This window comes from Chanodichthys erythropterus, chromosome 12 (genome assembly GCF_024489055.1).
Source record: "Chanodichthys erythropterus isolate Z2021 chromosome 12, ASM2448905v1, whole genome shotgun sequence".
Taxonomy (NCBI): domain Eukaryota; kingdom Metazoa; phylum Chordata; class Actinopteri; order Cypriniformes; family Xenocyprididae; genus Chanodichthys; species Chanodichthys erythropterus.
In genome coordinates, this window is record NC_090232.1 from 36,358,759 (window position 1) to 36,373,284 (window position 14,526).

Below are 14,526 nucleotides of genomic sequence, written 5' to 3' on the forward strand. Positions count from 1 at the left end.
TTATTCGATTATTATTTGAAAATTGCACTCCCCCGAATACACGCACTCTCGTTCATTCAGCTCATGCTGAATTTAGTGTTTAATTGTAGTGTCTGTTCTCTAACTGAACTAAATGATTTTTATTACTATAAAAAATCTAAACGACGGTGGGAGGCGGTGCTACAGTGGGCAAGTGATGAAACCTGTGTTGCGGCTGAACACCGATAACACCGACTATTGCAGCAAGCCTACCTCAAGCCATATATTATATATATATATATATATTATATATATAAAATAAACTAAATTCCTTCACCTCACACTGTCAGAAATCATTTGTTATTCTCTCTACTAACCACTGAACCACACAGACAGAAATGTATGGTAATGAGGGCAGTGAATTCATCCATGCTGACTTAAAAAAAATATATAATAAACCAGATGGAGTAGACTTTATCTTAGTAGACACAATGTTGACAGCCTGCCTACTCCCAGATGCTGCCTGACAAGAGAGCATTCAAGGTTTTAGACACATACACATACTTGTCCTCTCTAAAGGGAGGTAGTATATAGATTATTTGACTTGAGAGGGGATTTTGAAAGAGGTCAAAGTTTATCTATATATTTATATGAAGAATAATTAGCTTTGTTAAATGAGGAGAAACTGTAAGCTTCATTATTCTCCATCCGTTGGGATGTCACTACTTCAGCTTGGTAGCAAATTAAGACTACTGAGAAAATAATCATCAGCCCACCATTATTCTGTGTGGTCATGTTAAAATAAAAGTGCAGGAGAGAGAGAGAGGATAACTCAGTCAAATTCAATACCCCTCCCAGATACACATGGCCCTAATCTGTAAAGTATGGTAGTAAACGTTACATTAGGATGGGACTAGGGTCGTTTGCTGCCCCATGTAAATTTTGAAATTAATTAAATAATTTCTTTGAAGAATTTAGGAGGAGGAAGACTTGGGAGGGTGGGGGGTGCTGGATAAAATGTTAATTTAACTATAGCTGAGAAAAGTGTTGACAGTGACTGATAAAATGTCCAACAGTTGTCAGAGAGTGACTTCGCTAGAAATAAATTTACCCTTTAAATAAATAAAACAGATATCAGATATAAATATTTAGAATTTATAGTCCCTCCACCTAATACCACCTGCCACCAATGGGTTAAGGTTTGTCTGATTAGCATAGTTCAATTAGCCGCTGCTGACAGGTTCCATTGCATTTATGGCACAGGTCCAGAAATTAGATGTTGCATACTTCCAGGGGGTCATTCTGCAAAAGTGAGCAGCTGCTACTGAGATGCTAAAGGGATTATCTAAGTATTAGAGACCTTGGTGCAGAGCACATCAGGTAGAATTAGCCGAACATCATATTGATCCCTAAGATGACCCCCAACTCTAATTACTGCAACCTTGTTGAAAAACCACTGAAGTCTTGTTTTTGTTTTGCATCTTCTGCATTTTCTTTTTGCTATATAAGTGGTGGACTGTGACAATTTGACTCCATCCAAGGCCACCTCCGCTGCTCCGCCACGCCAAATTTTGCATGTAATCCATTGGACTGCTAATCCTGTAGGCTAACTCTATTAGTTGATGTAACAGGTAGACTACCAGACAAAACAGCAGAAAGGCTTACTGAAAATGCAAATTCAATCACTGCCAGCAGATGGCACTTTCGGAATGGTAGAAATATAGCAGTTTCCTTGGTAACAGCTGCGCACACAAAGCTTTGCACCTGACTTTGAAATGTGCATTTTTATTAAATCAAATCATAGACGTTTGAAGTTTAATAGTAAAGATGTAACTTATCGCTATTCTTGTCTTTCCGTCCCCGAATTTAAGCCGCTTAAAATGATAAATAAGACTTTCTTGTACCATTTAAAAATTTGTATGGCTTTAAATTTAATACTAAATTTAAATTTAAGACCCGTGGAAATCCTGTAAAACTGTAGGGTAGTTTAGGGTAAAGTAACGCCCAAAATAGCAGAGAGTAACTTACTTAAAGGTGCCATCGAACGTTTTTTTACAAGATGTAATATAAGTCTAAGATGTCCCCTGAATGTGTCTGTGAAGTTTCAGCTCAAAATACCCCATAGTTTTTTTTTAAGGCCATCCTTAAAAATATTCTTGTTTGCCGTAACCCGACCGACCCTGTCAATTTAGGACCGACTCAAATTTTTATTTATTTTTTTGCTTTAAGTCCGACCAACTTGCCGGTTGTAAATTTGCGTTAAGACCGACCAATTTATTTTTTTTACTCTTCAAACAACTAATACAAAAGCAATAAAATAATATTAATTATATTTTAGTAATTATTGTAAATGTATAAAAAGCCTAGGCCTACATACAAACGAAGGCTACGTTCTTTCTTTTAAATAAAAACCGTCATCTATGTTTACACTATTGGTTGACGGATGTCACACTATGGCCGGTGCGTTCGCTTCGTCTCAACCCGTTGAGAGACGAGACGTGCTGAAAGATAAAGTAATTACATGATTGTGATAGCCTACGTATATTTCTCTGATTTCTTCAAGCCGTCATATTTACCATGTTTACTATGGTAATAGCGCGCATAGTCTTGGTGATCAGAATCCACATCGGATCACAAACATAAGTTATTTAAAACACTTGCTGCTGTCTGAAAGTGAGTTTTTAGCTAAAATGATTTTAAAGGTCTTTAATGCTGGTGTTAGCTGATAACCTACATGTAATTATCGGTGCCTTCGTCTCCACACACAGATAAACTCCGCCTTTGCTCGTACCCACTCCCTCCTCAAGCCCGAGTTGGCCCGCTTTGGACCAATGTATTCGGCGGGCCGAAAAACCCTGGCCGTTGGCCCCGAGGAAGCCCCGATGATGAGGCATGATCAAGCCCCGGAAGTGACAGTGGAAACGCGACTGGCCCTGGCACGCACTAGCATGCCCGCTTTAGGCCCGACAGTGGAAACACGGCTGCCCCAGAAGGCATAGGTTGAAAGACCCAGTCAGTGACGTCACGATATGCTATTTTGTTTAAATTCATACCTATGTAATCACCATCACCAAAATTGTACTTTTTTTTTTTACATTGAAACTTGAAAAAAAATATATAGACCGACCTACCGACCCTTTATTTAATTTTTTTTTACTGTTACTGCAAACCAAAATATTTTTAAGGATGGCCTGATTCATTTTTTTTAACTGCTTATTTTGGGGCATAATTAGAAATGCGCCGATTCATGCTCGCGCTTACCTTAAACAGTGCACAAACAAAGTTTAAACAGCTAATATAACCCTCAAAATGGATCTTTACAAAGTGTTCGTCATGCATGCGTCGGGTCATGTGAGTATAGTATACTGTTATATTGTTTACATTTTATTCTGAATGAGTTTGAGGCTGTGCTCCGTGACTAACGGCTAATGCTACACTGTTCGAGAGATTTATAAAGAATGAAGTTGTGTTTATGAATTATACAGACTGCAAGTGTTTAAAAATTAAAATAACGACAGTCTTGTCTCCATGAATACAGTAAGAAAGGATGGTAACTTTAACCACATTTAACAGTACATTAGCAACATGCTAACAAAACTTTTAGAAAGACAAATTTACAAATATCACTAAAAACATCATGTTATCATGGATCATGTCAGTTATTATTGCTCCATCTGACATGTTTCGCTGTTGTTCTTGCTTGCTTACCTAGTCTGACAATTCAGCAGTGCACAGATCCAGACGTTAATACTGCCTGCCCTTGTCTAATGCCTCGATCATGGCTGGCATATGCAAATATTGGGGCGTACACCCCAAATGTTACGTAACAGTCGGTGTTATGTTGAGATTCGCCTGTTCCTCGGAGGTCTTTTAAACAAATGAGATTTATATAAGAAGGAGGAAGCAATGGAGTTTGAGACTCACTGTATGTCATTTCCATGTAACGTTACTGAACTTTTGTTATTCAACTATGCCAAGGTAAATTCGATTTTTAAGTCTAGGGCACCTTTAAAACAGAAAAATCTAAATTCCTGGTCAAATTCGGCACTAGAAAATACTATATCCCCATCTCTAAAACTGTGCTAGTTTGTCATTTTCTAAGATGATATATATATTTCAAGGGCGTCGGAAGCAAAAAAAAACAAATGTGGGTGGGTAGATGCAATTAAATATATATATATATATATATATATATATATATATATATATATATATATATATATTATGGAACGCCATTCCCAATATAGTCATTTGCCAGCATTTAAAGCTGTAAACGTTATTTTCAGCGCGATATTTGACCGGAAAGGTAAAACTGACGGTTATTTTCGTCAGTTAAGTTACTGGTTAGAGCAAGCCTTTTGTCCGCTTTGAATCAGACACAGATAACGTTATAGTACACAAGATTACATTTGTTATTTGAATGAATGAGTTATATAGCATTTATTTAAAATTATTATCGAGAGAGATTAACATGTCAAAAAAATTTGCCATGCCAATAAAGCTATCTGAATTGAATTGAATTGATTAAGAGATTCGTACCTGAGTCTGTTCAGCGTCTCTCAATGTTAACGACACTGTGAGGTTAATTGCTCCAAAACCAGCGATGTTATCCTCTCATTGCTGATAAATATAATGTAGCTATTCAGTAGTGAAAATATTGTATTAATAAAAGTCACGGGGCAGAGTTAATAACAAGTTTCTGTGCTCCTGAATGTTTCTGCGTGAGAGCGCAGTGCGATTTCCGAGTGACGTATGAGAAAACGGCGCGAGTGACGTATGCGTGTGTGTGCGCGCGTTTCAATGAAAACATCGCATTAAAGGTACAGAGTTTACCCAAAAATAAAAATTCTGTCATTACCCTCATGTCGTTCCAAACGAAACAAAGACATTCGTTCATCTTCCAAATACAAAAGAAGATCTTAATGAAATCTGAGAGCTTTCTGCCCCTCCAGTAACAGCCTACTCAACTACTTTCAAGCCCCGAGGCGAAACTCTTATCCTTTTTGGGCAACAGGCACCTACAGTAAATGTTGTATTGTCTTATGTTTTATTTTTGGGACCCAACCATTCATCTATCTGAGGTAACGAAGATAGCCTAAATTATTGAGTATTTCCATTTTATGCAACTTTACACATTTATTAATAGTAAATTAATAATTAATACATTTAAGATCATCATGTTTGCAGCAAACCATATAGATCAGACCTATGGAATAATAATAGTAATACTCCACTAACTGAATTGAATTAGGCTATATTGTACATTTTAATGGATCACGCTACAAACATATTGATCTTATAATACATGATGCAGTGCTGTGTCCGTTATTGCATAATTCTCACTCTTGGACAGTTTTGCTTTAACATACAACACTGCAAAAACAAGCCGTTATTTTCTGTTATATATTTATTGTCCGACGTTCCCAATTTTTCTGATTCATGTCCTTAATTTAATTTCATATGTTGGCATTAATTCAGTGTTTATAATGCTAATACTTGAACTTCAAAAAATTTTAACCCAAACTGACTGGGTTTCTAGAGAGCAAAGGTTTTGTGAAAAAAGCTGAAGACTTAAACACAAAGTCTGTAAAATAAACTGTTAAAAGGATTTGATGATCACTAGCGACTAGCGATAGTATTTTATTTTGTGTTGGATTTTAGCTTTAATGTACTTTTTTCTTTTTTTTCTTTTTTTTTTTAACAAAGCAGCTGATATTGCCAAAGAAAGTGGACTGACGAGTTGGTTTCACCCCAAAATGGTGGAAAAGCAGGGTTGCTGCTGGGCACTGGTGTTGCAATGGAACTTTCTATTGAGTTTCTCTTCTTGTTAGTGTATATTCTTTGCCAGAAGAACGATTAACCATTCATCCATTCTGACTCAAGTGCTTTGTTTGCACAAAAAAAAACATAATTTACCACTTTATCTACAAAATATGAATTTCCAACACGTTCACGCAATGTCTGCTCTCATGTCAACACAACACGTGTGCATGAACGCGCATGCGTGTCGTGTTGACCTGCGAGTCTGTTCTTGTGTCAACACAACACTTTTACAACGTGGTGCTCTTGTGAACGTGCACTGGAGATTAATATTTTGTAAATAAAGTGTTTTCTATTTGTTTGTTTTTGCACAAACAGGCCATGATATATATTAAGGGAGGGTGAGACATTGCTAACTTGTTTTAAATAACATCAAGTAAGACGAGCAGCTAGCGACAGTGAAACGTATGTCTGCTGGTTCGGTCTTATAATTGACTAATAGTAGCTTAATTAGCCTATCTTTTGATTTAAAGTTTTACCATTTTTCATTGTCAGTAAGTGAATAATATTAATAACTGTGGGCCACAAGTGACAATTAGACTGAAAAGGACAACTTTTAATTTCTATTTTAAGTATTTCCTTTGTCCGTTGACCCCTGTTTCACACAGAGTAACAGACGGTCAGCCTTGGGAGCCGCAAGCCACTTGGAACATTATGCCCAACCTGTGTTTATTAACCTCATCCCAGCTAAAGGTCAGCTTGCTAATGGTCCACACAGAGTATTTTAACACACTTCATTCTGCCCCTGCAGCCGAGCTTGGCTCAGTCTCCATCTGTCAGTACAGCAGTCTCTTCACTGCAGATCTGAGAACGGTTGTGCATTTTCACCACATCTAACTATAAAAACATCTATATTATATATATATATATATATATATATATATATATATATATATATATATATATATATATATATATATATATATATATATATATATATATATATATTAGACAATTATATAAATATAGTATAAAATACTTTTATATATTTATTCTAGAAATTTCCATGACTTTTAAAATGTTTCCAGGCTTTCCATGGCTGTGAGAACATTTTTGCACTGTCATTATAAGCTGATTTTTTTTTTTTTTCATTTGTTTTACTCATGGATTAATTTATGTTTAAAGTCCTTAAGATAGAGAAAGACTCACACCAGACACCCTATTAACATTATATTAGCAAGTAATTTAAACTAAACAAATTAAATGAAGATTTAACATTTATTACCACATCATGCAGTCCTCAAAACAAACCACAAAAAAAAGAGAAAACAGATTATAATTAATTCAATACAATGATAGGTAATACATTTCAGCTTTTGGAGTTTAAAAGTGGATTTTTTCTCTCTCTCTTCTCCACAACCTCATAATTGCTCTTCAACTGAGTTTATGGATGATGAATGTTCTGTGAAACACCATCAATAACTGTTTGCCATTTTCATAGAGGTAATTTGGCTGAGCAAACACTAACTTCAGTCCAGACCAATAAGTATGCAAGGTCTGGAAAGGGACTCAGTGTGTATGGGAACAATCATAAAAGAAAAAAGGAAGGAGAGAAAACTAAGAGAGTGTGTGTGTGTAATGTGCTGCCAGATAAGTGCTGTAAAAAACAGGCAGGACTTATAGGTGAAGGAGGAGAAAAAAGCTAGCTTAGCTGTCTGCAAACTGCTGCACATGGGCAAAAAACACCAAGACCACAGTAAATTGCCACATTAATGACTTTAATGGTCAGATAATATGATAGATAATGTATCTCATAGGTTGCCACATGACCCTAAAAGTCTCTCAAGAAACCAGCAAGACTAATAAAGGCAACTAGTCAGAAAAAAGCATTTTAGCCACTATGTCACACCATCTTCAGTTATAAAACCTTTAGAGCTTTAATATAAGTATGTTTGGCTGCTTGATGGCATGCTGGAACAAATAAGCAGCTTTGGCTACCATTCTGGCAAGGTTCTCTCAAAATTATAGACGTTATTCAGAACAGCGCCTTGACAGGTATGAAAGTGAGGCTGTGAGGGATAGGTTTACTGTGTTTTCAATGGCATCTGCAGTAAGAAAGCTGTATAAAGCTCCCAGATCACTTATTTTCCACAGCGAGTTTTCTGTCTACTCTGTATATTTTTTGTAGTGTTTCGTCAGCAGAACAATCCAAAAACACATTAAATAACAGTGCAACCCACTGAAGAGATGTATGTCTATCCATCACAGCCTCGCTTTCATTCTCATTAAAAATAAGATCTATGGAAAAAAAAAAAAAAAACAACATTAATAGAATGTTCATTCAAATTTATCTGGTCTGTAATAATGTTCTCAACATTCAGAAATAACATTTTCATAAGGTAATAGGTAAACGTAACATTAGCAAAACGTTTTCATTCTATGTTGTTGTTGAATTTTGTTTGGAACAGTTCCTCAGGGTGATAACAGGCTGCTCACCTTGCTTGCGGACGTCCTCTACAGCTGCGATAAGCTCCTCCTTTAGGTCCTGGCTGTCCTTAGCAATCTGCTCACCCTTTTCTAAAAAGTTCTGGGTCGCCTGCTCCACGGACACAGCCAGCACATGAGCCTTCTTAGAGCGGCCCTTTTTCTTACTGGATGGGCCTTTGTTACTGGTGTTGACCAGGGTGGTCACCTGTGGACGAGAAGAGTTAAAGATGAAGATAAATATGAACTGCATAAAGTAGGTCCAGCAAAAAAGCTCATATGGCACATTTGATGAAAAGCGTAATGTACACAAGGATGATCGAGCATGCGTTTGTTTCTAAACCAATGGGTCAGAAAAACTGCTGGGTCTGTGTGTTGCTTTCAGAATTATGAACAAGTAAGGGGACGTTCACAACAGTCAAAGACATAAATCTGTAGCATACATACATAGACCAACAATTTAAAAAATGCAGTCAAGCGCAAGGATGTGAACAGACCTCAAGTGTCCCCTTCAAACTCCCCATTTAATATCAAACATAAGTTAATGTCACCAAACAAAGTTAAATGTCATATGTCATAAACCTTCAAATGGTAGTTCAAGAAATGTATGTCAAATTTATTTTCAAATAATTATAAAGAAATGTGTAAGACGAAATATATTAGGAATGAATAAAAAACAGATAGATAGATAGATAGATAGATAGATAGATAGATAGATAGATAGATAGATAGATAGATAGATAGATAGATAGATAGATAGATAGATAGATAGATAGATAGATAGATAGATAGATAGATAGATAGATAGATAGATAGATAGATAGATAGATAGATAGATAGATAGATAGATAGACGAAAATGCGTATCAATAGTACGAGTTTGTAATCTCGTAGAATATATACGCCAAAATGACTTTTGGCGTGCTTATGGTACGCAGTTTTTCGCGTGCATATGATACGTACTTTATGGCATATTATACGTACGAACCCCCCACTCCCCCACCCCCATCCTAACCAAGAGCGTATCATATAAACGGCATAAAGTGCGTATCATATGCACGCGAAAAACTGCGTACCATAAGCACGCCAAAACTCATTTTGGTGTATATATTCTACGAGATTACCAACTCGTACTATTGATACACATTCTCATGTGATCGTGTTGGAATTTATTCAAATGACCCCGTTCAAAAGTTTGTGAACCACTGATTCTCAATACTGTGTGTGGTTACCTGATGATCTACGACTGTTTATGTTTTGTGATGGTTGTTCATGAGTCTCTTGTTTGTCCTGAGCAGTTAAACTGAGCTCTGTTCTTCAGAAAAATCCTCCAGCTCCGGCAGATTCATCAGTTTTCAAGCATTTTTGCATATCTGAACCCTTTCCAGCAGTGACTGTAGGATTTTGAGGGACTCAAACACAACTATTAAAAAAGGTTCAAACATTCACTGATGCTCCAGAAGGAAACACGATGCATTGAGAGTCAGGGGGGGTGAAAACTTTTGAACAGGATGAAGATGTCTAAATTTTTCTTATTTCGTTTGAATATAATTTTTTCATTTAGTACTGCCCTTCGGAAGCAACAGAAGATGTTTCCTGGAAGACAAATTAAATACAATTTACCTTGATCTTCAAATTCCAAATGTTTTCACCCCGTCTCTATTAATGCATCATTTTTTCTTTTTTGTTTGTTTTTCTGGAGCATCAGTGAATGTTTGAACCTTTTTTAATAGTTGAGTTTGAGTCCTTCAGTTGTCCTCAGTATGAAAACACAGATCTCAAAATCATACAGTCACTGCTGGAAAGGGTTCAAATACGCAAAAGATTGTGGAAAACTGAAGAATCTGCAGGACATGGAGGATTTTTCTGAAGAACAGAGCTCAGTTTAACTGCTCAGGACAAACAAAAGACTCATGAACAACCATCACAAAACAAACAAACAAACAGTCGTAGATCATCCAGGTAATGAAATACAGTATTAAGAATCAGTGGTTCACATGAATGGGGTTATTTTAATAAATTCAGCTATTTTTTTGTCTTTTGGATCATATGTAAATGTCTTGTATGTAAACTATCTTACTCAGGACAGTACTAAATAAAAAATAACATGCATTTAGTATTATCTCCCTTATTTTGTTAAAATTATTCACATTTTCACAGTTTCTGCAAGTGGTTCACATACTTTTTCTTGCAAATGTAAGATTATATACTAATCTATTTTAATGTTCTTTTAGAAATAACTCTCATATGCTGATTTAGTAGTCAAGAAACACTTATTATTAATGTTGAATAATTAATAAAGTAAATAATAATAATAATAATAATAATAATAAAACAACTTACTGATCCCAAACTTGATTAATTGTTATAACATGGCATTTTTTATGTACCATGTAATAATAATTACGGCACATAAATATTAAATATTTATAATCAGTACATATAAACCAAACCAAGATATTTATATAAATTCACAAATGTTTTACCATCAAATTCCATCAATGTACTTTCTTTTTTCTTCTTCTTTGTATAGGCATTTACAAAATGTACCTTTTACATCAGTGTTGTTAAATGGTTTATAGGAAAAGTAGCAAAAAATCTGAACTGTGAAGAGTTTGACTTAGATTTAACAATGCATCGCAATCAAAATCCTCAAGATTTCCACATTAAGAAAAAGCTTGCATTTGGACAGTGTAAAAAAATAACATTGCTTCCTTGCTTTGACAGAAGAGATTATTTGCATAGCATACATTTCTAGCAATTTACCACATTTGTCTACACTATTAGATCTAGACATTCCCAATAAAGCCTGTGCTGGTTTTATGTGATGAACATTTTATGTGATGTATAGTGACTCATTCAATAGTCAGGCATTAAGCTCGCAGGGGGGCTATAAAACAGTGCTGGTTTTGACTTTCTGCTGCAGGCCTCTGCTGGGACCGTTCTCCCAGGGTAATGTATTTTCAAGGACACCCACGCTAAGCAATTACCATAGTACAACAAAGGACTAACTTGAGTACCTTGTCCAGACTCAGCCTATACAGATGATAAATCTTAAGACCACCTTTGCCTGAGCATTTATCACAGTTATTCTCAAAGCTGATGCAATAACACTGGATTACATTAAGAGAGATTTACAAAACAAACCACTGTAGACTTTTAAAGAAGAACATTGCAAGTGATCTTTAGTAATTTCAGCTTAGACTGAGTTAATGATAATAAAAAAACAGGGCGAAATGGACAAAAGATTGAAATGACTTTGCAAGGCGAATCTTATGTAAGGCATAGCCAGCAAATGTTGCATTAAGCTTCATTACAGGAACTGGAGAAATGGTATTCATTCTAACACTCTCCACTAAACAGAGTTCAGAAAGTTCAGAAGATGCATTAGAGATAAATGTACAGTCAGTACGGTCATTATCACAAAACAAACCCCGGCAAGGTTGCGGCATGAAGAGAAGATGAAAGATTTAGGTAAGAAACTATGACAGCTCTCCTGGGAATCGGTTGCCTCAGGCTACAAAAAACTGAATCAAGTATTTCAGAGTTATTAAAGGAGGAATAGTTATTTAGAGTCAGATCTTTCCAATCAATTGTTTGTAGCTACAGAAGATTTTTAATACAATGTACAAGTCATTTAGACCAATTTTATGATGCCATTCTGTGCCCCTTTAGAATCTTGACAGCCAGCTTTCATCATTCATATGCATCATATTGAAAAGTGAAGTCATAATATTCTTTGAAAATTCATACAGGTTTGGTGCTGCTGTACATAATGGTGAGTAATGACAGAATTATCATTCTTGGGTTAAACTTCCTGAAAAATCCTTTTTCACTGTAGATGAGTTCAGTGCTCCTGTAAAGGGAATTCCCTGACACTACTATCACTCATCACCACACAATCAATCCCAACTGAGACCTACCTTTCCTTGAATAACACTGTCAGCATCAATAGCAGCGTCAGCAAGACAAATGAAGCACTAAACTTCATAAATGAACCCCAGTTCTGGAATTCTGTTCTATAATAACGTGCGAACAATAAAACTCCAGTCCTTTGATAAGGACAGTGGGGAAGTTTTCAATAGTATTATGACAACAAAAGTGTAAAAAATGGTAGCAATAGAAAGACAGTCACAAAGGGATTTCTGTGTGAACATGTCCTCCTTCCTTGTTCTGTGTAACACAGAGAGATGAAGACTACCCTCCAGTGCCAAGGGCATTGATTTACCCATAGTGCCAGAGGCTAACTTTCCAGATGCTTGCTGAGCTGGCTTTCATCATTATCATGATCTCATCTGCACTGACCATGAGATCAGATCACTTTTATGATGTAAGTATCATTCTAGAGGGCTTTTCACACTTGAAATAGTTAACCCTGTGTCATTCTAAACCCCAGGTAAATGGAATCCTGACGTTTACAATATACATTCCTAAATCCTTAAAATCCTTATTTGCATATAGGGTTGCCAGTGTCATTGGTTGGATGAACGCAGTATGCAACCTGTTTAAAAATGAAGGCTCTAGCATTGCATGTCCTCATAGTACACATTGCCAATTGAATGGACTTGTCAGACTACAAAGGTAACAATGAAACAGTCTTTTCTTCACTCCAATTCATTGACATTTTTCCCCTCAAACTACTTTCCAATTGAGTTTCCATGACAGACCAAAGCTTGTGAATATGAGGCACACGACTGACTGTCATTTGCTAAGCATTAAGGTTTTTCTTCATTTATTTTTGCTTAATATTTGACATCATTAAAACTGGCATATAAAAATGATTCTCTCATCACAGCAAAAAAAAAAAAAAAAAAAAAAAGATTTAATGATTGAGGTCAACTAAAATATTGTTATGAGCTGCCTGCAAGGAGTGAAATTAAATTTCACTGAAGAAAAAAAGTGAAGAAATCACAGAATGTGATCACAGAAAGATATATTTAAGAGTCAGACAGACAGATTCACAAATTGATCCAAATGTTACCACAACTGCACAACTCATGCAAAGTTCTTCAAGTCCATCTGACAACTCTGGTCTAATTGGAGACACACTCCACTGCCGGGGTTTTATCGACTGGGTTTCCATGGAGATGCCCACAGTCCTGTCAAAGCTGTCAACAAAGGGTCCAGGTGAAAATAAAAGTTGTACTGCCACATTATATTGCAAGGTGGTGTGGCAAAAGTCAACAAAACTATGAAACAAAACAACTTGATGTGTGGGAATTATACAAACACTGCTAAACAAACCAAAACTAACAAACCTAAAAAAAAAAAAAAAAAAAAGCTTCTTGTGAAAAGTATTGACTGAAAAATGTGCTATATTTCTTTGCATTATTATAATAATTGGCATTTATTTCCAAGACATAATACATTTTTAACTGAACTGTGCCTTATGTGCCTATTTATATATTATCATATAGTGTGTGCCTATATATGTACTTATAAGTTATTTTTAGTTACAGAAATTAATACTTTTATTCAGCAATGATGCATTGAAAAACAAAGTTAAAAAAGACATTTACATTGTTTTTTGTACATTTTATTCATCGAAAAACTCCTGAAAACAAATGCATGTTTTCAATTATTTACAACATTGATAATAAATTGATAAAAAAAAATGAAACCAAGCACCAAATCAGCATATTTTCCACTACAGGAATAATTTACAATATTACTGTGTTTTTGAACAAATAAATGGAGCCTTAATAAATAACATTCCCTTCTGCAACAGCATTTTTTGATATTCTCTATATAGACAATTTCGCCAAGATGGATGATTTGGCTGAAAGTGCCGTGGGAAAGCTCATTATTTCCCTATGAAGATTCCTAAGACTGTGATTCAGGTGTCCAAAAACGATCACGGTTGCTAACAGCAGAGGATGTCAAGGGGAAGAAAAGACGCCATCTAACAGACAAAAGTGTGAAACCCCCCTGTGCTGGATCTTAAGAAGAAAGATCCGTTTCTACCAGCCAGCCCACAATCCTTTCATAGTGTCAGAAAAACACAGAGGGTGGCAGTAATCCTACATGGGGGGCCTAAAAGAAGGGAAGTCTGCTTGAGTTGGGAAACCTAATTGAAAACCTCAACCTAAAATGACAAATGAATCAGCACAGCCGCTCCACCTACTTTTGATTTCAAGGACGTGCTGGTGGAGATAAGGTACTCTTAATAGTCATGCATGACAACAATGAAAGAAAAGTATAACATTTTCAGTGTCAGTCCATTTTCTTGAAACAGAAAAAAGAGAAAAGAACAGGATAAAAGAAAGAACATAATGGTAATGGAGGCATATTTTCTTTCTGTCTAATGCAAAGCAACAAAATACAG

General features: G+C 35.8%; 1 protein-coding gene across 2 annotated transcripts in view; it reads right to left on the reverse strand.

The window, feature by feature from the left end:
• The window catches only part of ctnna2 (catenin (cadherin-associated protein), alpha 2), a 575,983-nt gene that overhangs the window by 487,099 nt on the left and 74,358 nt on the right, over positions 1-14,526 (reverse strand). For both annotated transcript variants that reach the window (XM_067402995.1, XM_067402993.1), the window contains exon 3: positions 8,215-8,410. In XM_067402995.1, the coding sequence (XP_067259096.1) occupies positions 8,215-8,410 (196 nt within the window). The remainder of the gene's footprint in view (positions 1-8,214; positions 8,411-14,526) is intronic.